The 24,960-nt window shown below is 40.5% G+C and overlaps 1 protein-coding gene across 45 annotated transcripts in view; it reads right to left on the reverse strand.

The window, feature by feature from the left end:
• Positions 1 to 24,960, reverse strand: part of LOC144510004 (eukaryotic translation initiation factor 4 gamma 3-like) — a 357,463-nt gene that overhangs the window by 66,168 nt on the left and 266,335 nt on the right. For all 45 annotated transcript variants that reach the window (XM_078239141.1, XM_078239148.1, XM_078239147.1 and 42 more), the window contains 3 exons: positions 22,045 to 22,242; positions 21,133 to 21,279; positions 11,119 to 11,355 (listed from right to left, as the gene is read on the reverse strand). In XM_078239141.1, the coding sequence (XP_078095267.1) occupies positions 11,119 to 11,355; positions 21,133 to 21,279; positions 22,045 to 22,242 (582 nt within the window). The remainder of the gene's footprint in view (positions 1 to 11,118; positions 11,356 to 21,132; positions 21,280 to 22,044; positions 22,243 to 24,960) is intronic.

Consider the following 24,960-nt stretch of genomic DNA (forward strand, 5'->3'; position numbering starts at 1 on the left):
AAGTTTGACTAGAACCCACAATCTTTTGACTCAGACAAGAATGCCACCAACTGCGCCACAGTTGACACATTTTGTAGCAGCGTTTTAGAATAGAGAAATAAAACCATCCAGAAACTTAAATTTCTACAAGTTTCTACAAATATATAAAACGAAAAAGACATTGGTCCTTTAGAGGATGAGAAGGGGGATGTAATAACTGGAAATGAGAAAATGGCTGAGGCATTGAACAGGTATTTTGTGTCGGTCTTCACAGTGGAAGACACAAATAACATGCCAAAAATTGACAGGAAGGCTATGGCAGATGAGGACCTAGAAACTATCATTATCACGAAAGAGGTAGTGTTGGGCAAGCTAATGGAGCTAAAGGTAGACAAGTCTCCAGGCCCTGATAGAATGCACCCCAGGGTACTAAAAGTGATGGCGGGGGAAATAGCAAATGCACTGGTGGTAATTTACCAAAATTCACTGGACTCTGGGGTGGTTCCCACAGGTTGGAAAACAGCAAATGTGACACCAGTGTTTAAAAAGAGGTAGACAAAAGGCGGGTAACTATAGGCCAGTTAGCTTAACTTCTGTAATAGGCAAAATGTTTGAATCTATCAACAAGGAAGAAACAACAAGACATCTGGATTGGTAAGACGCAGCATGGGTTCATGAAGGGCAGGTCATGTTTGACTAATTTGGTGGAATTCTTTGAGAACATTACATGTGCAGTGGACAATGGGGAACCTGTGGATGTGATGTATCTGGATTTCCAGAAGGCATTTCAGAAGTCCAAAGATGTGCGGGCTAGGTTGATTAGCCATTCTAAATTGCCCCTTAGTGTCACGGGATGCATAGGTTAGAGGGGTTAGTGGGTAAATATGTAGGGATATGTGGATAGGGCCTGGGTGGGATTGTGGTTGGTGCAGACTTGATGGGCCGAATGGCCTCTTTCTGCACTGTAGGATTCTATGATTTGACAAGATGCCGCACCAAAGGCTGCTCCATAAGATAAAGGTGCACGGTGTTACCGGTCATGTATTAGCATGGGTAAAGGATTGGTTAACTAACAGAAAGCAAAGAGTGGGGGTGAATGGGTGTTTTTCCGGTTGGCAATCAGTGACTAGTGGTGTGACTCAGGGATCAGTGTTGGGACCGCAATTGTTTACGATTTACATAGATGATTTGCAGTTGGGGACCAAGTGTAGTGTGTCAAAATTTGCAGATGACACTAAGATGAGTGGCAGAGCAAAGTGTGCGGAGGATGCAGAAAGTCTGCAAAGGGATATAGATAGTCTGAGTGAGTGGACAAGGGTACAATGTTGGTAAATGTGAAGTCAACCATTTTGGTAAGAATAACAGCAAAATGGACTATTATTTAAATGGTAAAAAATTGCAGCATGCTGCTGTGCAGAGGGACCTGGGTGTCCTTGTGCAAGAATCACGAGGAGTTGGTTTGCAGGTGCAGCAGGTAATTGCTAGAGAGATAGAGTTTAAAAACAGTGAGGTTATGTTGCAGCTGTAAAAGGTGCTGGTGAAGCCACACCTGGAGTACTGTGTACAGTTTTGGTCTCTTTACTTGAGAAAGGATATACTGGCACTGGAGAGGGTGCAGAGAAGATTCACTAGGTTGATTCCAGAGTTGAGAGAGTTGGCTTATGAGGAGAGACTGAGTAGACTGGGGCTATACTCATTGGAATTCAGAAGAATGAGGGGAGATCTTATAGAAACATATAGGATTATGAAGGGAATAAATAAGGTAGAAGCAGGAAAGTTGTTTCCACTGGTGAAACTAGAACTAGGGGACATGGCCTCAAAATAAGGGAGAGCAGATTTAGGACTGAGTTGAGGAGAAACTTCTTCACACAAAGGGTTGTGAATCTGTGGAATTCCCTGCCCAGTGAAGCAGTTGAGGCTACCTCATTGAATGTTCTTAAGGCAAGGATAGATACATTTTTGAACAGTAAAGGAATTAAGGGCTATGGTGAGTGGAGCTGAGTCCACGAAAAGATCCGCCATGGTCTTATTGAATGGTGGAGCAGGCTCGAGGGGCCAGATGGCCTACTCCTGCTCCTAGTTCTTATGAAATTAAATATCAAACTTCCTGTCTATTTGAAACAAATTTGACGCTTAGTTTCTCTGTGCCCCATTCAAACATGAAACAGTACCCAGTTTCTATTTTAATCCAACTGACATTCATTAGTGGCCACATTTTGAGCAAAATGAACAAATAAAGATTAGAATTCTAACCCTATTGGTCCACATGCATCTCCACTAGTCTGCCAAACACAGTTGGCTTGGTATTGGGGGCCACACACTCCTCCAGGTTCAATACTCTCAAATATAGTATTTTACGATGTAAATGTTGCGCAAATAAGTCACTCTACTACAAAAGAAAACCTGGCACTAATATTTCAGGGCAACCTTCATTTTAACTTTCTTTGTACGGTGTCCAAAAGGAATTACATAACACAATTTATCACACAACTTACAAGGCAGCGAAAGCAGGAACATTCATAAAACAGCATTTCCCTTTGTAGCACTTCCGATGGAAACATTAGTGATTTATAGCATCTTGATTAGAATCAAACCAACTGCTCTCAGCACAGAATACACTTCAAATCAGCACTGCAGTTACCAAAGTGAAAAAGATCACGAGTTCAAACAGCTTTAAATTGATATTCCAATTGTTACAGATCAAGAGGATTTAGGATTTTGAACACGTTAAGTGCAGAAGATGAGAAGCTGAGCTAACCTGATACTATCTAAATCCTCACTAAGCTTAAGTATAAAGACCATAACAGCAGAAAATCTCAGCAGATCATGCTACTGAAGAAAACACACACTGCTCCGAGCCATCTGACACTTCTTAAGAAACAAAACTTGTACTGATAAAACTTTCAGTTTCAGCTTCTGATTCAACTAGAGCATAATTACTAGTCTGATATGCAGTCAGCAGCTAATCAGTGAAAATGTCATGCATAATTGAGATTTGAGATGTATTAAAAAGCTCAGAGTGCAGGTGGTAGGCGGTGCCCCTGATCCAAGTCTTTCATTTCAGCAGCTCAGTTCCTGTCAGAATGGGGGGTGGGGTCACAGAGATCAGTGTCATTCAAGGCCATTTATAGAGGAATTCACAAAAGGTCTGAAACCACACTGCTTGCTGCCACCTCCATTACTAGAGGTGGCCAAGAAAGAGAAAGGACCATCTTCATCAAAGAGATTATAAAAAGCTATGAAACCTCCATACAAACTTACCAATTAGGAGCTGAGGTGGGTCACTCAGCCTCTTGAGCCTGCTGCACCATTCAATAAGATCATGGCTGATCTGATTGTGACCTCTACTGCACATTCCCACCTACTCCTGATAACCTTTCATCCCTGATTTATCAAGAATCCGTATACCTCTGCCTTAAAAATATTCTGCTTCCACTGCCTTTTCAGCAAGAGAGTTCCAGAGACTCAAGACCCTCAGAAAAAAATTCTCCTAATCTCTCTCTTAAATGAGCAATCCCTTATTTTTCAAGTGATCCGTAGTTCTGGATTCTCCCAAAGAGGAAATATCCTTTCCACGTCCACCCTATCAAAACCCCTCAGGATCTTATGTTTCAATCAAATTACCTGTTACCCTTCTAAACTTCTGTGGATCCAACCCAGCCTGTCCAACCTTTCCCCCTCAGAAAACCCACCCATTCATGGTTTTAGTCCTTCTCTGAACTGCTTCCAATGCATTATAGCCTTCCTTAAATAAGGAGGCCGATACTGGATACAGTATACCAGATGAGGTCTCAGTGTGCTGTACAACTGAAGCTTCCCTACTTCTTATTCAATTCCCTTGCAATAAACAATAACATTCTATTAGCTCTCTGAATTACTTTCTGAATCTGTATACTAGCCTTTTAATGATTAATGCACTAGGGTTCTCAGATCTCTCTGCATCTCAGAGCTCTGCAATCTCTCACCAGTTAGATAATATATTTCTTTTATATTCTTCCTGCCAAAATGGCCAATTTCACATTTACCCACATTATACTTCATTTGTCAGATCTTTGTCCACTCACTAAACCCATGTCTCTTTGTAACCTCCTTACATCCTCTTTACAACTTACTTTGACTTGATTTATGGTCACATGTATTGGGATACAGTGAAAAGTATTGTTTCTTGTGCGCTATTCAAACAAAGCACACCGTTCATAGAGTACAGAGGGGAGAAGATAAGGAAAGGGTGCAGAATATACTATTTCAGTATTACCCATCTTTGTGTCATCAGCAAATTTAGCAACTATACCTTTGGTCCCTTCATCCAAGCCATTTATATAAATTGTCCACCCTAATGGAATCTTTCCCAAATCCAGAGAACTTTAGAAAACTAAAACTAATATATCAACAATCTCACTAGCTACTTATTTTAAAGCCCACAGACTTCATCCACGGCACGGTGGCTAGCACTGCTGCCTCAAAGTGCCATGAACCTGGGTTCAACTTTGGCCTCAGATGACTGTGTGCAGTTTGCACATTTGCCTCGTGTCTGCGTGGGTTTCCTCCCAGTGCTCCGGTTTCCTCCCACAGTTCAAAGATGTACAGGTTAGGTTGATTGGCCACGCTAAATTGCCTTTTCGTGTCAGGGTAAATACGTTGGGTTAAGGGGAATGGGCCTAGGTGGGATTGTCATTGGTGCAGTTTCAATGGGCCGAATCGCCTCCTCTGCACTGTAGGGATTCCATGATTCTATTACCCGGGGATTCATCAGTCTGCAGCTCTGCCAATTTGCTCAATACTTGTCTGTTGACTATAACCTTACCGAGTTCCTCCCTCTCTTCCATTTCACGATTTACAGCTATTTCTGGGATGTTATTTGTATCCTTTATAGTGTAGGATGGTGCAAAATACCTGTTCAATTCATCAGCCATCACCTTACTTTTAATTATTAATTCCCCATACTCACTTTCTATAGGGCCAACACTCACTGTTACCCTTTCTTATTTAAATATCTATAGAAACTCTTACTTTCCGTCTTTACAGTTGACCTTCTCATATTCTAATGTTTCTTTCTCCTTATTAATCTTTGTGTCATTCTTTGCTCTTCTTCATATCATGTCAAGAGTCTTATAACCTACCACTTGTCTTTGTGCAACTAACTACATGCCTTTCTTTAAGCTTGACACTGTTCTTAACCTTTTAGCTAACCATGGATTGTGGGTGCTCTCCTTGGATTTTTTTTTTCCCCCTCACTGAAATGCATCTATCGTGTATTCTGAAATATCCCTTTAAATGTCTACCACTACAACTCTATTGTCCTATCCCTTAACCACATTTGTCAGTTCACTTTAACTAGCTCTGCTTTCATGCCCTAATAATTGCCCTTATTGAAGTTGAAAATATTAGTCTTGAACCCACTGATCTCTCCCTCAAACTAAATGCAAAATTCCATCATATTAGGATTGTTGCTACCTTGGGATCCCTCATTATAAGGCTCTCAATTAATTCTATCTCATTATATAATACCAGATCTCGTATAGCTTGCCCCTCGTTGACTTTGGAATGTGCTGTTCTAAGAAATTATCCGAAACATATTCTATGAACTCCTATTCGTCTTTTGTCACCTGATTTTTCTAGCCTATATGAAGATTAAAATCCTCCATGATTATCACTGTACCTTTCTGACAAGCTCCCATCATCTCTTCCTTTATACTCTGTCATACTACATAGTAAGAAGTTTAACAACACCAGGTTAAAGTCCAACAGGTTTATTTGGTAGCAAAAGCCACACAAGCTTTCGAGGCTTGTGTGGCTTTTGCTACCAAATAAACCTGTTGGACTTTAACCTGGTGTTGTTAAACTTCTTACTGTGTTTACCCCAGTCCAACGCCGGCATCTCCACATCATACTACATAGTTACAGTTTGCGGCCTGCATGCCACTCCCACAAGTGACCCCTTTATCATTTCTCATCTCAACGGAAATCGCTTCTACATAGAACACAAGCAGGATAGGCTACCAGGCCCTCCAAACCTGCCTCATCATTCAATACGATCATGGCTGATCTATGCCGGCCTCAACCCCTTATCTGTGCCATTTCCCCATAGCCCTCTATTCCTCGATCTATCAAATATTTATCCACCTCCACATTGAATACTTCTAATGATGCAGTCTCCACCACCCTTTGGGGCAGGGAATTCCAGAGACTCACCACCCTCTGCAAGAAGAAATTTCTATGCACCTCAGCTTTAAATGACCAGCCCTTTATCTTGTAACCACGTCCCCTTGTTCAAGACTCTCCACCAGTGAAAACAATCGCACCATCGACCTTGTCAAGCCCCCTCAGGATCTTATGTTTGAATAAGGTCACTCCTCACTCTTCTAAACTCCGTGGAATACAGACCCAGATTATTTAGTCTCTCTCTTGATAGGACAACCCTCTCATCCCAGGAATTAGCCTGATGAATCCCCTCTGGACTGCCTCCAATCCTGGTTTCCAGAATGTGGTGAATTGAGACCACAATTAAGGTAATCAAATGCATTGTTTAAAAGGAGGAACTTCTTTATACAAATAAATAACAAAGTTTAATAATAACAGTAACTCAGCAGAACAATAATAACTGCAATGACTATGAAAACAGGACCGACTAGAACACAGGTCTTGCAGACAGAAAAGCCCGCCAAAGCCTGCACATGCTCAGAACCCTCAACAGACGCCAGTAAATCAATTGTATTGGAAACAGGCTTTCAAGAACATTCTCCTTAAAATTACATCCTGTAACACTGAACTTCGGTCATCCCTCATTCATGTGTTAATACCATCAATTAACAGAGCCACACCTCCATCTTTTCCTAACTTCCCATCCTTTTAAAATGTCACATACCCTTCAAAATTCAGGTGCTAATTTATGTCATCCTGTAGCCATGTCTCTGTAATGGTTATCAGATTGTATTTATTCATTTCCACATGTATATTTCTCCAGTGGGCATTGTTGGAGCTGGCCTTTGATGCTGCTGCAGATAAATGCCACAATGCGAGCCTGACTGTAAATATCAAACTTACTGAAGTAATACATTGCAAGTCTGACTCATGGTAAATAATGGGCCATAACTGCCTTGGAATGGAAATCAGCTTTGAAGACTAAGAGTCAGAGTGGAGTGAAGGGGGCCATGTCCCCTATTTTACTGCACTAGCTGCTGCACAGCAGGCAAGTTAATCCCATGCGGGGGTCAGTCTGGGTGATTAAAATAGCTACCCAGAAGTTAGAAGAGTTTTCAATTCTTTTTACTCTTTTGGAGTAACTATCAGCGTAAACCTGACAGAACCATCCAAATGTGATTTTAAACCACATTTTCAGATGGTTCCCAGCCTAACGCAATTCCCCAGGGGAAGTTAAGTGCTTCTGGACTATTGTCCTGCAAATGCTTACCTGGGGAGTTCAAGAGGATTACCCAGCGCATCTTTGGGGTAGCCACCAAAACTGCCACTGGGAAGCCCAGAAGTTAGAGCCCAAAATTACTCTCTCTACCAATACAACAAGTGCAGGCCTCACGGACACGGTTGCAAACCTATTTACCCAGTTCCAAAGTCAGTTTCCTTCAGGGACATAAAAAACCTAACTGGAACAAAAATCATTTGCTCAAGGTTTTATTTGACTGCTTAGACTGCACAAGATATTCACTTCTTAAAAGATTTTCCTGAAGCTTGTACATCACTATTATTTGTAAATTTTCTGCCTGTGACATGGTTTCCCCAAGTGCACTCTGGGTGCTTTAGCTTTTCTGCAGTAGGAGGAAAACTACATTACACCTGACTGTTATGTTTTAAGTTTAGTTTATTTATTAATGTCACAAGTAAGCTTACATTAACATTGCAATGAAGTTATTGTGAAAATCCCCTAGGAGCCACACTTTTGCGCCTGTTTGGGTGCACTGGGGGAGAATTTAGCATGGCCAATGCACCTAACCAGCACATTTTTTGGCCTGTGGGAGGAAACCGGAGCATCCGGAGGAAACCCACACAGACACGGGGAGAACGTGCAGACTCTGCACAGACAGTGACCCAAGCCAGGAATCAAACCCGGGTCCCTGGTGCCGTGAGGCAGCAGTGCTATCCACTGGGCCACTGTGCCACCATGACAGTAACATGAAGCTGAAAATTTCCAAAAGCCAAGACTTTTTAATTACCTGAAACCTTAGTCAATATAGCCCATGATAAAAAATAATTTTCAAATTTAGAAGGAGCAACTGAAGTGTTCCTTTTGAAAAGTACAAAGGTGTAGAATGATTACTCTGTCACTGATTCTTTAATAACCAGTGAAATATATATCTCAATTATTGAAAAAATGTACTGAGTAGGAATCTGAAGTATTAAGAATTCGGCATTAAGAAATAATTGAATCCACTTTCTGAGGAAAGGAAGTTGCGTTTCCATTTAGTTAAAATTAAACACTGAACTGATAAGATACCATAGCAGTGTTTATGTTCAAATGTAAGATCATACATAGGATTCTTGGTGTACCAGTTTCTACATCGTCATACTTGGGGGACATTTGGATTGAATATTTTTTCGTGATAGATTACTGATGTATGAACAAAGTCATAAAAATATTTCAACAGCATACAGAGTTAACCATGTAGAATAAAAGTGGAGGACAACAAAATACATTTAGCGCAAAGCAAAAATGAATTTTGCATTTACGCAATGTTTAATGGGGCGAATACCTCTGGCTGTTCTGTACCTGATGGGAGCAGTGCTCCGAAAGCTAATGGTGTTTGCTACCAAATAAACCTGTTGGACTTTAACCTGGTGTTGTTAAAACTCTTACTGTGTTCTGTACCTGGTCAGGTTTTAGTAAAGGGTGATCTTCATGCCAGAAACAAAGCAGGATTCTGGACCCACTGGAATTCAAGACCTTGCTGATTCAATAGTTTAGACTGCGGCAAGATCTCAAAAGCTCCCTCCAACCAAAACACTTGTCCTGCAATTTTATTTTAAACCAATTTCCAAAAGCTAAATTTTATCCCTTTTTGACATCTTAAGATGTTGATTCTAAATTGCAACATCTATTATCCAAAAATCTTGACAACTTAATTCAACAAACTGCAGATCTTTACATGTTTGGCTTCTTTCAGGGTAGAATTTTGAACAGGTGGACTGGGTGAGTGAGTGGGTGAGAGCGAGAATCCCAAAGTGCACCAAGGGAGGAGGAAACCCAGGCTGAAAGTCCACTCCGCATTACTGGATCAAATCTCTACTCAACAGTCCAGAGGGTGAACCTACAACAGACTACAGCTGCTCTAGAAGGCAGCTCACCACAATTTTTAAGGGCAATTAGGGATCAGCATGAAAGGTTGGCCTTATTAGCAATGCCACATTCCATAAACGAACAAAAAAAAAATCCACTTCCAACCAAAACTATCTCTAAGACAGCATTTTTTCACAGACACAAGCAAAGACCATTAACTCCAAATTCAGCCAGCCTTGTACATCTATAGAGATGAGCCATGCCTACCAACAAATTGTTTAACACACCAGCATGTACTCTTTTTGTAAATATATCAAAAGCAGTAATGTCAACCAATAAGAGAAGAAATCCTGATGGTTGGAGTGTGGACTAGAATTTACACTCTTTTCAGAGTATTGTGAGGTCCTGACACACGTTTTAGGTGAAGGTCTATTCAGATTACTTCAGTAGTAACCAAGAAGCTATGGATTAAAAACTTGTGTGCATGTTTAAAAATAAACTGCAACACTACACGCCTGACAGACAACCAGAAGCCATTTCTAAATTACAAATTAAAGATTCATCAGCAGAAGCTTCCCAAGGTAGATGAAAAGTATATGTAGCTTTACTAAGCTATTTAACATTTGATTAGTACCATAAATAGCACCTGCACTTTGCACGTGGCCACAAATTATTTCTAAGCATAACAAACTGACTTTCATCCATTATTTTTCTGCCTACCAATTCTCACTGATTGCCTCCTCTTTATTTACATTGCTACAAACAGTGACTAGTTCTAATTTCCACAGCTGCTGCAAGGCTTCCAGTATTCCACCCAAAAGATGATTCTTTATAACCGAAGAGAATATTCTGATAAACTATCTGATTGCACAGGAGAGACTCAGGCACACCATTATAGCGGGAGCGGGAAATTAAATTCAGCCTACGTGCACTTACACACACAAACTCCCAGTACCGGGTTACCAACTATTTGGTTTACCTTTCCTAACCCAAGGGACACGAGTCAACTTTGTACCCCAATTACATCCTTAGCTTGGCTCAGATTGACAACATCAACAGAAGCCTTTCTGGTGTGAAATCTCAATGCCTTGGTCAGTACGTAACCTTTGGAACTTTGCTCAAGCCATCTTGTCCATGTTGACCCTAGATCATGATTGCCAATAGCCATTCCGTTGTAAAGAAGTGGGGCAAGAACAGACCAATTCGGTTCTCATTAGATGTTCACACAAGTTGCCCAGCGTGATCGGAGTTGAATTTCCCTCTTTCTCATGCTAGCTCAGTAGAGGCTCAGCATTAAACCTGAGGCTGAGAGAGTTCCATCCTTGAGTAGCATCTACTAACTGAAACAATAAGGCAGCTCAAAAGTAAAAAATGGCCAGAGCACTCCACAAAATGACCATCTAACTAAACCTTTAAATCTTTGAGTGTCAATTCTGGCATCTTTAAAAGTGACTCATCCTCACATTATTTGGAATTAGTATAACATTGAGGAATAATCCCTGTTAATGGCCTTAGAATCGCTTTGTCAATCTTTTAGCATCTGCAACATTTGCCTTCCAATTCTTATTTTTTTAAAAATTCAGAAATCTCTCCAGGGAAGTCCAATCTCAATTACGGTTACATTTGGGGTGAGTCACTGATGCACAATTCTCTCATTGGCAGAGCACTGGGAGTCAATGCTTGGCACTGAGAGGGTCATGTTTGAGCAAAATATGATGTTCCGATTCAGAATATTACTTGCATCATTTTATTAAACCTTTTCAGCTGTAAAATTTTGCTTTAATGATCAGCTTTGTTAAGCCCTTGCCCTGGAAAACTCCTTTAAAATGCAGACCCAGTTGAGAAATCCATCAAGTGAAGGATACCATCAAACTACAAAATACTGAAATAAATCAACCCTTTTCACTTACTTTTGCTTTTTCAAAGTCGAGGTCCTTGCCGATCGTGGTCAATAGCCTGCATAAACATTCTAATGACTCCTCATCATGGTTTTTTAGTAGTTTCACAACACAATCGTGCATAATGGCTTCTGTCAGCATTTTAAGTTTGAACAGTTCACCAATAAATTTAATGTTTCCAATGGATCTTCTCCGAGCTTTGTCCTTGGATTCTTCTAGTTCATCCTGAAGTCGGGACTTCTCTTCAGTCTGAAAACAAGGAAAATTAGAGATAAGAAACGCAAATTTATCTCGAAATATTCACACACAATGAGGAAAGTCAAAAAAAATTGGAACAAAGAGGTACAGGTTGAGTATCTTCATCTGTAAATCCAAAAACTGAACATAAAAAAAACACGCTTTTTGAACCTCATTGACCTTTAGTGTGGGAACTCTGTGACCCGAGCCGACATGGAACTTTGTCGGCCTCATCTGATCTTTAGTGCAGGAAGTCTGTGACCCAAACTGACAAGTACTTCGTTGACTGCTCCTGATGTTTATTCGTCTGCACTATTTACCTTGCGAGTCCCTTCCTAAAAGCAAGATTGCAGAAGGTAATTGCAGGTACCCTGAATTTATTATTCAGTGGTACATCTTACCTTTCTAGCAGCTTTCTTTACTTTAGACTATAGCTAGCCTAGGTTTCGACCATTGTAATATAAATAGGCCTAGGCCTATACCTGGTATCTGAAAACCAACAGTGCATTTCTTACTAACTTTATGCTACTGAACTTAAAAAGTTATTTGCTTTAATTATGAGCATCAGACTTTTCCCAGGAAATTTAAAAACCACATCTGCCATTTGAACACAAGTTCAATGTAGCATTTCACAAAGTGTAAGCACTAATGAAGCTGCAATTCATCTTTACAGCGGGATCACGTTTTCTTGCTGGATAGATTTTCATGTTCGCACAAATACTAAGTGATAAAACAAAAATAAACTCAATTGAAACATTAAAAGTTTAATACAAATTATTTTCAAAATAAAATTGAACCAGTAAGGGGACAACAGTATTATCTAACACCATAAAACAAAGTGGCTCCTGGATTTGAAAACAACAAACGTAAACTCCTTTATTCAAAAGGAGAGACAGAAAGCAGGAAACTATAAGCCAGTTAACTTAACACCTGTCATCGGAAAAATGTGGGAGTTGATTATTAAATATGTTACAGCTGGGCGCTTAGAAATAAATCAGGGCAATCTGGCAGAGTTAACATGGTTTTGACGAAGGGAAATCACGTCAACCAATTTATTGCAGAATTTTGAGGTAACGTGCGGTGGATAAAGGGGAACTGATGGATATACCGTACTTAGATTTCCAGAAGGCATTTGATAAGGTGCCACATCAAAGATTATTGCGGCAAATAAAAGATCATTGTGTCAGGAGTAACATATTGGCATGGATAGAAGATAGGCTAGCTAACAGGAAACAGTGGATAGGCATAAATGGGTTTTTTCTAGTTAGCAGAAAGTAATGAGTGGTGTGCCATAGGGATCAGTGCTGGGGTCTCAATTTTTTCTAATTTATATACATGACTTGGATGAAGGGACCGAAGATATGGTTTCTATAATTTGCTGAAAACACAAGGATAGGTAGGAAAGTATATTGTGGAGAGAAGGTAGGGAGGGTACAAAGTGACATTGACAGGTTAAGTGAGAGGGCAAAGATTTGGCAAATGGAGTATTATGTGAGTAAATGTGAACTGTCCATTTTGGCAGGAACAACAAAAGGTGTATTATCTAAATGGTGAGAGATTGCAGAGCTCCAAGATTCAGAGATATCTGGGTGTCCCAGTGCATGAATCACAAAAAGGCTAGTATGCAGGCACAGCAAATAATTCGGAAAGCTAATAGAATGCTACTGTTTATTGCAAGGGGAATTGAATACAAAAGTAGGACGGTTATGCTTCAGTTGTTTAGGACACTGGCAAGACCACATCTGGAGTACTGCATGCAGTATTTATTGTGTTATTTAAGGAAGGATGTAAATATGTTCACATTTCAGAGAAAGTTTACCAGATTAATACCTTGTCTTATGAGGAAAGGTTGGACAGATTAGGTTTGTATATACTGGAGCTTTGATGACAACAGGCGATTTGATTGAAACCTTTAAGACCCTGAAAGGTATTGACAGGGTGGATGTGGAGATGTTTCCTGTTTTGGGAAAATCTAGAACTAGGGGCCAGTGTTTAAAAGTAAGGGGTTGCTCATTTAAGACAGATGAGGAGAATTTTTTCTCTGAGGGTAGTTAGCCCTTAAAATTCCTTCCTTCAAAAGGTGATGGAAGCAGAGTCTTTGAATATTTTTAAGGCAGGGTCTGATAGATCCATGATAAAACGGGGATGAAGGATCATTGGGGAGAGGCGGAGGTTACAATCAGATCTGCCATGAATTGCAGAGTAGGTTCAAGGGACCAAGTATCCTACTCCTGCTCATAGGAACAGTTTAGAAAATAGTTTACAGAGTCCAACCTATGTCTTGCTTCCCTTCAGCTTGATTTAATGTTTCACCTGAAGGATTGGAACCTCTGACAGTGCAGCACACCCTCAATAGTGCACTGAAGTGTCAACCTAGACAATTCGAAAGTGAAGCTTGAACACAACCTTCTGACTCTGAAGAGTACTACCATAGAGTCAAAGCCAATATTGTAGGTATAAGATCAAATTTGAGGGCAAATTTATTTTTCCTTCATGACAAAACTACTGGAAAATTTACAGTGCTCAGACATGAAGATCCCCAAATCACAAAACTGATTATCCAGGGTTCTGGTGGGTATGTAGGTGAGTGCTAAGGCCGATCTGCACCGGAAGGTTCTGTTCCAATAGGACTGAATAGGGCAGATGACTGAATTTTGGGTGAGCTGCTGGCTCGGAATTTCCTTTGTTTCTTCGCTCTGCCACTGATATGTGCTTGACTTCAAAGGAGGCTGCACCATTTTTTTATTTGGTTGCACCAGGTATGGTGATCCCTGGTAAGCTTTATCCAGGACTCAAAGTTGATAGTAAAACTCCCAATTGAAGCCCTCAGAGTGTCATTGTAGTGCTTCCTTTGACCGCCATGATATTGTGGCAACATGACCAGCCCAACTCTGTTGTGACTTTCAGCATCACGTAGATGCTTGAAACACCAACTTGGGAAAGCATCTCAGAAATCCTGTCCTGCCATCTGATCCTCTGAAAGCATTTCAAGTAAAAGTGGTTGAGCTTCTTGGCATGATGCTGGTGAAGATTTGCAGAGTGTAAAAGGTATAAGGGAGGGGCAGAACTTTCGCAGGCAGGTTTGCCGCACTCTTTGGACTGGCTCATCCTGCATTGGTCCTAATCTTTGCCTCCAAGTAGCTGTTAGCACACGATAGTGACCACAATTTCTGGTATGCAAAGACTGATTCCTGTAGACTGGGCAGATGAGACCAATCTCGGGTTCAATGGTCTTGAAGATGGGTCAGCACCATTGTGAATATGCAATCTGACAAGATGTTCTGGTCATTTATTGCACTTGGAAGCAGCATAGTCAGTGTAGCGTACAAGAGGATTTCTCTATGTCTAATTATATCTTTGATTGCTACAGGTTCCGTGATAGTGCCCATTTCTCCAAAACATGCAAACATATGGAACTAGAAAAGACGAGCAAGTTGAACTGATATCATTAATGAAGTTATTGTGACAAAATCCTCTAACTCCCTCTCTCAGAGCACAATGGGTGCACCTACAATGACTGCAGCAGTTTAAGAATGCAGCTCACCACCACTTTAAGGGCAATTAGGCATGAGCAATGAATGCTGGCCCAGTCAGTGACGACACATTCCATGAATGAATAAAAATTTAGAAAAAGTGGACATAGTACCAATCCAATGAGATCCAACAGTTTCTCATTCAAAAGTACAATTAAGTTGCATTCCATCCCCATAACCAAAATCAGTTCTACTGAAATGGAACACTCCTTTGCAACAGAAATTTATCTACAAGTGAACAATCCTTTACAAACAACTGCTTCGTTAAATGTCCTAATTTTGAGGCTTTGCCACTTGATTCTCCCAATTTAAATTTATAGCAACTTTTCCTGCTTTCATGAATCAATACAAATGTTTGATCATGAGGAATCAATAACAAATTGCATTGACATTTTCAGCCACATTAGCGATTAGATCTTCCTTCAACATTATTTCATCGAACAGCATTAGTATTCAACTTCAAACCCAACTCAGTTACTTTTACGGAATCACAGAATGGTGGATATCTCCATCGCTTCAATGGATGACTGTCCATCAAGCTGACCAATTGTTCACTGATAACTGGGGTCATCTAGTGTGATATTAAGCCACATATAGTCACTATTGGGACAGGTGGGTGAAGGCATTGGCTTTGCAGAAAGCTCACTTGTCCTGTCGAGACCAGACTCTCCTTTCCTCAAATGTTGAGATTGTTGGATGACAGAGACTTCTGTTTGAATCCGTCCAGGGTTGCTTTTCCCATGTACTGGGGTCCAATTTACAGACTCTGAGATTTGCTTTCAGTACCTCTTTGTACCCAAGTTTGAAATGTCCTATCTTGCAGGTTCCCATACTCAGCTGACTGTAAATACCACCTTCAGTATTTGGAAATCCTCCATGCAAACCATATGACTGACCCAGCAAAGTTGAGCTCTGATGAGCACGCTTTCAAACCAGGTATGCAGCAACTTGCGAGAATTTCAGTGTTTGGGATTTTGACCTGTCACTTAGATTGCAGATAGATCTTATGCAGCAATGGTGGAATGCATCTAGTTGCTTTATGTGACCACAGTGAGTTTTCACAGCCATAGAGAAGTGATGAGGACCACTGCCTGCTAGACTTTGATATTTGTTCAGAGACAAACACCATGCACGCCCCAAAGCCTATCGGCGAGCATTTTGAAAGCTGAGCTTGCTTTTCCCTGCTGCTGGGTAATTTCATCATTCAACATGGCGGTGTCGGAAAGGATACTCCTTAAATAGCAGAATTTCTGAACTAAGGTGTGGGCTTCAACTTATTCAGCAAACATCAACCTGTGCAGCAGAACAGTGCTGCACAGAAAAAACCATTAGATGCATCAAGTCTGGATTTGCTCTCGCAAAAAAACACTCTACTGACCTGTTTAGTGCATTGAATTTCATTCATCTACTTGTATATTCTATCAGCCTGTCTTTATTCTCTTGAAACTCTATCATCTTCCCCACAGTTCCAATTGTATCAATTGCAAATTCTAAAATTGTGCCCCACACTCCCAAGTCCAAGTCATTGAAGTATAGCAAAAACAGCTTTAGTACTGAACCCTCTAAAAAAAAATACCGTCTCAAGAACATCTTCTTCCCTGCTGCTGTCAGACTTTTGAATAGACCCATCTTAAGTTGATCTTTCTCTACATCCTAGCTATGACTGTAACACTATATTTTGCACTCTTTCCTTTTTTTCTCCTCTATCTACTCTATGAATGGTATGCTTTGTCTGCATAGCATGCAAGAATCGATACTTTTCATTGTATACCAGTACATGTGACAATAATAAATCAAAAATCAAATCAAATCAAAATAGCCTATAACACAATTCTCATGTCTATGCTCAGCTAAAAGTATATCCACGCTGCTACTTCCCCTTTTATACCATGGGCTTCAATTTTAACAAGCCTATTATGAGGCACTTTATCAAACGCCTTTGGAATATCCATATACACAACATCAACTGTACTGCCCTCATTCTGTTACTTCCTCTATAAACTTAGATCACATTAGTCAAACACTATTTTCCCTTCATAAATCCATGCTGGTTTCCCTTTAGGAGTCTATGCTTATCCAAATGACTTTAATTTTTTCCTTGGATTGCTGCTTCTAAAAGATTCCCCAGCACAGATGTTAAATTGAGTGTCTGTAATTGCCAAGTGTATTCTTCTCCCCCTTTTCTGAACAAGAATGTAACATTTGCAATACTCCTGCTCCATCCTTGTATCCAAGGAGGAATGAAAATTGCAGTATCAGCTCCACAATTTCTACCCTTACTTCCCTCAACAACTTTGGAGTCAGGTTTCTATTATTGCCATGACATAACATTCTCATGTGGTTGTGTGTGTCTGCAGCTCACCAACCTTATTATATATCAGGACCTATTCACCCTTATGCACTGCTAGCCTTTCGAAATGCTCTATTTATAATCTCATTCAGTATCCAGCCAATTTCCTTGTTTATCACAGCTTTTGCAAACTCATCTTCCATAATAAACACTGATGCAAAGTGCGTATTTAGTACCTCACCCATGCCTTCCACCTCCATCAACAAATCTCCATTTGGTCCTTAATTGACCCCAACCCTTCTCTAACAACCTTTTTACTATTAAAATCATCGAAAGACAATCTTAGGATTCCCTCATGTTAGTCACCATCTATTTCTATCTATCAATTTTCCACTCCCCCTACACTTTTTATATTCAGTTCAATTCTCACTTGTACCATCAAGCTGTTATCCATCATGGACCTGCCTTTTCTGTTTCATCCTACTCTCAATATCCAATGTCGAGTGAGTCTTGACTTTGCTGCCCTCCTGTCTTTCCCTTTCAGAATGTACGGAAACTGTATACAAACTATTTCCTCTTTAACATTTGTCAATTGCTCCATTTCCGCTTGCCAGTCTTTGACTTAATTTACAAGGGTCAGACCTTGCTCAATTTGCAGAAAAATCCCTCCTCAGTTTGTTTTTTTAAATTGCAGATTGCTCTTTGCCCTTTTCCGTAACTATTCTGAATCTGACACTATGATCACTACTTCTGAGATTTCCCACAGTGATATTCTCCAGTTCATTTTCCTGGCCGCCTCCTTGCTCATTAGACAGGAAACACTGATCAAGAAATTTCTCCTAAATACACTTTAGGAATTGCTCCCTATATGTCCTTAACACAACCACTGTCTGATTCAATATTGTTGCAGTTAAAATTCCCCTATTATTAATTACCAGTCTTAAAGTTCATGAACATCTCAGTAATTTCTCTGCAAATCTGTTCCTCTACCTTCTTCCCACAATTTGGGAGACCAAAAATACACCAGTGTTCTTCGATTGCACCTTAACTCCAACCAAATAGATTTTGTCTTTGACCCTTCGAGGACATTCACTCGTTCTAGTACAAGCAAATCTAGTAAATCAAAGCCATTCTTTTCTTTCCCATCTTTCCTGAATACATTGTTCCTTATGATACTATGATCACTATATCCTTGAAATGCTCCCCCAGTGTGACAAATCTCTAATTGACCTACTTTATTCCTCAAGCTTTAGCAATGGCTCCTTCCTCATTGAGCAGGAAACACTCTGAAAATTAAGCATTCCCTTTTTTGGGGGAGTCAGATTTCTGTCACCACCACTAAATAATGTTCCCATGGGGTTATTCGTGCCTGCAGCTCACAAACCCTATTAGCTACAACTTTGTGCATTTACAACCATGCACTCCAAACCTAATCTGGACAGCTTTGTATTTGCTATGATACCATCTAATTCTGTGTTATTTATAACTAAGTGTCCCTCCCAACTCTGTGAACCTTTCTCCTTTTCAAACACTTCATTTCGTATCTAATATCATGTCATATCAGTTTAAGCTCTCCCCAATAGCACTAATTAACCTGCTGGCAAGAACTTTGATCCCAGCTCCTTTCAGGTATAATCCGTCCATCTTGAACAGGTCCCTCCTTCCACTGAACGGATCTCAATGTCCAAGGTATCTAAAGCCTTCCCTTCTGCAGTGTCTTCAGTCACATATTAACCTGCTTTATCTGCATCCTTTTCACTAATGTGTGGCACTGTAAGCAATGCAGAGATTGATCTCATTGTATATGGCATGAATCATAACTTTTAACTCTTTCACTTCCTCCTCCACACCCCCCACCACCAGCGCGCGCACACAACCTTTTAGTGACGTCCTTTGCACAGGCACAGGAAAGCAAACACCTTCAATGGTATTCCCTACCGAATACTGATTTGAGTTCCACACTTACAGAATTCCTCCACTGCTTGCCTTTCCTACTCTAGGTGGTCACCCACTTGCTATTCTAAATTCTTTCAGATTATGAGGTGACTACCTCCTGGACCCCCCAGTTCCGGAAACACTGAGCCACCAGTATGCTGTGCACAGTCCAACTGTCCTCAAACTCAGAAGTCCTCAACTTGGGTTACAAACAACAACTTTCTGTTTAATTGGACCTCTGGTACAGAATGTATCCTGAAGCTCTCACATGCACAGCAATTTCAGAGTACAGGTCTCAGTCCCATCCATTCTAATTAGAAGGTTAAGAAAACAAATTCTGAGGTACAAGGTGATTATTTAAGTAATTGCTGTTAACTGGGTCAAAACTATTTTAATGCATTATCATTCTATTCACTCCTCAAAACGAACTAAGCTGGTTCACTGGTTCTTTTCAGTTTCTGATTCACCTTCAATTTATCCAGTGTAGTTGTTTCGCAGTAGTAACTCGGCTCTCTGTCTCCCCTACCTGCACCTTAGATGAGTTGATTTGGAAAGATGACAGAGTAGAAAGGAAATAGCAGCAACGGATTAATAAGAACATAAGAAATAGGAGCAGGAGTAGGCCATCTAGCCCCTCGAGCCTGCCCCGCCATTCAATAAGATCATGGCTGATCTGAAGTGAATCAATTCCACTTACCCGCCTGCTCCCCGTAACCCTTAATTCCCTTATCGATCAGAAATCCATCTATCCGTGACTTAAGCATATTCAACGAGGTAGCCTCCACCACTTCAGTGGGCAGAGAATTCCAGAGATTCACCACCCTCAGAGAAGAAGTTCCTCCTCAACTCTGTCCTAAACTGACCCCCCTTTATTTTGAGGCTGTGCCCTCTAGTTCTGGATTTAACATCATATCAATGCACAAAAACAAGGATTGACATATATGGCAAACACAGGATTGTGTTTTGACAATGGCTTTAAATACAACAGAGTAGAAACATCATATTATATATTGACCACTACTGCAATCTTTGCAGCATCTGAAATTAAAATACTTCCAGAAAAATATAGATTGAAGAATCCTGCGAATATTATTTAACATTGGAGGTTTATTTTTTTTTAATTGGGATAGAAATGGGTAACTTAATTCACTTGTAACATACAAGAGGATCTTGCATCCATTGACCACTACAGCATATGGATGTTGATTGCTTCAGAGAACTACAAGAAATCCGAGATATTCAGTGCAACAAAGTGAGAATCAGGTAAAGCTGTGAATGTACATCTGTAATAGTGGTCAATCCTACTTTGAATTTTCATGAAAACTTCTGCTCATTGGTATAAAAGTTAGAAGCAGAAGATTTGCAGATAGTCAGACCAACTGAATTTGACCTTTGGACCTTTCTAGATCAAGCTATTGACAAAAACAGGAAGTCAAAATCTCAATTACTTTCCAAAAGATTATCATTGGAACTACTGTTCATCACGGTTTAATCACTAATCAACTTCTAGTGACACAACAGAAACTAGGAAATGTTTGGACACTTGGTTAGTCATCCAAAAAAGAAATTCACTTAAATGGACAATCTGGCAACAAGGAAAATTAGGGATGGGCAACAAACGTTTGCCTTGCCAGCAACACTGACCTCCCATGAATGAATAAAAATCTAAATACAACTGAGGTTGGAGAAAGGAAAATAAATTTCTTCTCTCAGGAGATAGACTAGTAAATTACAAAATAGTTTTTATGGTAATACTGAAGGAAGCTTTAGATACAGATTTGCCAAAGTTTGACAGAAGGTCACTGACCTGAAACATTAGCTTCGTTTATCTCCACAGATGCTGCCAAACCTATGAAGTACTTCCAGAACTTTGTTTTTAAAATAACCAGTTTGTCCAAACTTTACTAATGTATCATTTCTGCTAGTTCAGAGTGCTGATATCAAGGAGTTACAAAAGAGTTTAAATCATTCACAAGCAGCACAGAAAGAACAATGTCAGAGGTACCATTTGAGTATGTTAAAATTCCTTACTTTAGCAGTTGCATCGATCTCTTTCTGCCTCTTCTCATTAACAACGTCATCAGCTTTGTCCTTTTCAAATTCTTTCTGACAACGATTCAGCAACAGCTTGCGAAAATTTACTGAGGCTCCTGGCTTATCTGACATCGGGACCTTCAGCTATGGACAGAAATGAGTATCTTCATATAAAAATGCTGCAGTCTCACACCCTTTATAAACATGCATTGCAAGGTCAAAACTGCAACTAATTTCTACCATTATTTTCAGCTATTGAATAAAAACTAGTCCAAATCCTGTCTGTTTTTAAAAAATTGTATTACTCATACTGGGGTGTGAATGCTTTGGTCCAACAGATAGACAACAATTTGTGGAAACTTTCAGCAGCTTTATTTTCAAGACTGGCAATCAGTCATAGTTTCTGTGCTACTCTGATGCTCAAGGAAATGTCAATCTAATGCAAAGAGCAGGATATAATTATCCTGCTCTTTGCATTACACAACAACTGACATTTCTGCCCTGAGCAGAAATCAACCCATTGTTAAATAGTTCTTGTCTAGCTGCAAAAGTTTGCAGTACTCAGGGTGTCTCATGAAGGACAGACTGCAGTAGGTAAACATTGAGTATCCTAAGTTTGATTTATGACTCATTATACAACTAAATTGCTTCCTTCTCTCTCCTACACATAATCTTCAGGTATGTGTTGCATGCAAGCAGGAGCATGGCTCTGCTCACCAGCAGAATCTTTCTCCTTTAAGCAAAGCAGAAAAGTAAGCATTTTGGCAACATAAAAACTGAATTAAAGATAATTTTGTGCCTGTTACACTAAGTATAGTCTACAATAACTGAAAGGAAATGTAAATTTATAAGTTTTAAAACTGTGTCACAATCAGTCTGCATTTGTATAACGTACACATGTTAACATACCATTGTGAGGCAGCGACACATATTGGCATATGCTACTGAGAAATTTGGTTCATCGATGGCTTTCTCAAATACTAAGTCGATTACTCCCTTTAGCCGTTCCTCTGTATCAATGGTCAGCTCCTGAACCTGCTTCATCAATTGTTGAAACATTTGTGGAGTCAGCTTGTTCAGGATGCTTCGTACTCGTCGGAATAGTTCCTGGATTAAGTATAAAAGATGTTTCAATAACAGAAGTCAACTGAGGGAAGATTTGGATTACAAGGTATTAATTCATCAAATCAAACAAAAAAATCATTTTAACCTCATTAGCATACCTAACTTGCAAAGTTTTACTAATGTTGTAGCAAAGATGGTACTAAATAATTTATTGGTCAATGTGCTGTTGAGGTTTTACCCATATTGAGAAACATGACACTGTAGACCCCATTATACAATGCGGTAGCGCAGTGGTTAGCACTGCTGCTTCACAGCTCCAGGGTCCCAGGTTCGATTCCCGGCTCGGGTCACTGTCTGTGTGGAGTTTGCACATTCTCCTCGTGTCTGCGTGGGTTTCCTCCGGGTGCTCCGGTTTCCTCCCACAGTCCAAAGATGTGCGGGTTAGGTTGATTGGCCAGGTTAAAAATTGCCCCTTAGAATCCTAAAATGCGTAGGTTAGAGGGATTAGCAGGTAAATATGTGGGGGTAGGGCCTGGGTGGGATTGTGGTCGGTGCAGACTCGATGGGCCGAATGGCCTCCTTCTGCACTGTAGGGTTTCTATGATTTCTATGACAATAATAATGTAGACTAATTCAGCATTCAAAGGCCCCCAAACCTACTGCCAGTGAGTTGGAACCAAATCTTACTGTATGCACCTTCAGGGTCTGTCATTATAGGGTTTAATTTCCCTTCACCAATAGCACATTCTGCCACATGACAGTACAGAAAAAAATGAAACACTCAAAATATAATTGATACTGAGCGCAGGACTGTAATTTAGCCTATAGATACTTGTACAATTCACAGCATCATTCATGACACTTAACTGAATTACCAAGTCAATGGCACATACATTTTACTTTCAATGAAAAGAACTATTTTTCACAGAATCATAGAATCCTCAAAGTGCAGAAGACGGCCATTCGAGCCCTTGAGTCTGCACCAATTCTCCAACACAGCATTTTACCCAGGCTCTTTCCCCTGCCCTATCCTCGTAACCTTGTACATTAACCATAGCTAATCCCCCTAACCTACACATCTTGGGGGGCACTAAGGGGCAATTCAGCATGGCCAACCCATCTAACCTGCATATCTTTGGACTGCGGGAGCACCTGGAGGAAACCCACGCAGACACAGGGAGAACAATTCTAAAACAACAACCCAAGTGTTCACAAAATATATTTTACCTACTAAAAGAAATTGGACGTAGATATGATATTTTAATAAGCTTATTGTAAAAGAGGGAGAAAGAGAGAAAAAAATAAAACAAATCTAGTGCCTCCATGCCTTTAAGAAACTCGTGCTTTGAGTAGTGTGGTATTGTGTGCCCTACTTCCATCACTGCACACAAGTATCTGGGGGTGTGGGGGGAGACAATAAGACAAAGGGTTGAGCAAAGTCTTATTTGAGAGAGTAAGTTGATTGAATGAGACATTTATCAGCCACTGTCTTGCACTCACGAGTAACCGAGTGTTACCTTTTCTTAATTGATCTTCTGTATTATAAATATAAATATATAAATCTTCTACTTATCCACTGAAGGTGGATAAGTCCCCGGGTCCGGATGGAATGCATCCCAGGGTATTGAAAGAAATGTCAGAGGTAATAGTGGATGCGTTAGTGATTATTTATCAAAACTCGTTGCATTCTGGGGTAGTGCCGGTTGATTGGAAAACGGCTAATGTTACGCCGCTGTTTAAAAAAGGAAGGAGACAAAAGGCGGGTAACTATAGGCCGGTCAGCTTAACGTCTGTAGTAGGGAAAATGCTGGAATCCATTATTAAAGAGGAGATAGCAGGGCATCTGGATAGAAATGGTTCGATCAATCAGACGCAGCATGGATTCATGAGGGGAAAGTCGTGCTTGACGAACATGTTGGATTTTTATGAAGATGTGACTAGGGCGGTTGATGGAGGAGAACCGGTGGATGCGGTGTTTTTGGATTTCCAAAAGGCGTTTGATAAGGTGCCCCATAAAAGGCTACTGAAGAAGATTAGGGCACACGGAGTTGGGGGTAGTGTGTTAAAGTGGATTGGGGACTGGCTATCCGACAGGAAGCAAAGAGTCGGAATAAATGGGTGTTTTTCCGGTTGGAGGAAGGTAACTAGTGGCGTGCCGCAGGGATCGGTACTCGGGCCGCAACTATTTACCATTTATATAGATGATCTGGAGGAGGGGACGGAGTGTAGGGTAACGAAGTTTGCAGACGACACAAAGATAAGTGGAAAAGTGAATCGTGTGGAGGACGGAGAAGATCTGCAGAGAGATTTGGACAGGCTGAGTGAGTGGGCGAGGATATGGCAAATGGAGTATAACGTTGAGAAATGCGAGGTTATACACTTTGGAGGAAATAATAACAAATGGGATTACTATCTCAATGGAAACAAATTAAAACATGCTACCGTGCAAAGGGACCTGGGGGTCCTTGTGCATGAGACGCAAAAGCCCAGTCTGCAGGTACAACAGGTGATCAAGAAGGCAAATGGGATGTTGGCCTATATTGCGAAGGGGATAGAATATAAAAGCAGGGATGTCTTGATGCACCTGTACAGGGCATTGGTGAGGCTGCAGCTGGAATACTGTGTGCAGTATTGGTCCCCTTATATGAGGAAAGATATATTGGCATTGGAGGGAGTGCAGAGAAGGTTCACCAGGTTGATACCGGAGATGAGGGGTTTGGATTATGAGGAGAGGCTGAGGAGATTGGGTTTGTACTCGTT

The sequence above is a fragment of the Mustelus asterias genome, chromosome 22 (assembly GCF_964213995.1).
Source record: "Mustelus asterias chromosome 22, sMusAst1.hap1.1, whole genome shotgun sequence".
Classification (NCBI taxonomy): Eukaryota; Metazoa; Chordata; class Chondrichthyes; order Carcharhiniformes; family Triakidae; genus Mustelus; species Mustelus asterias.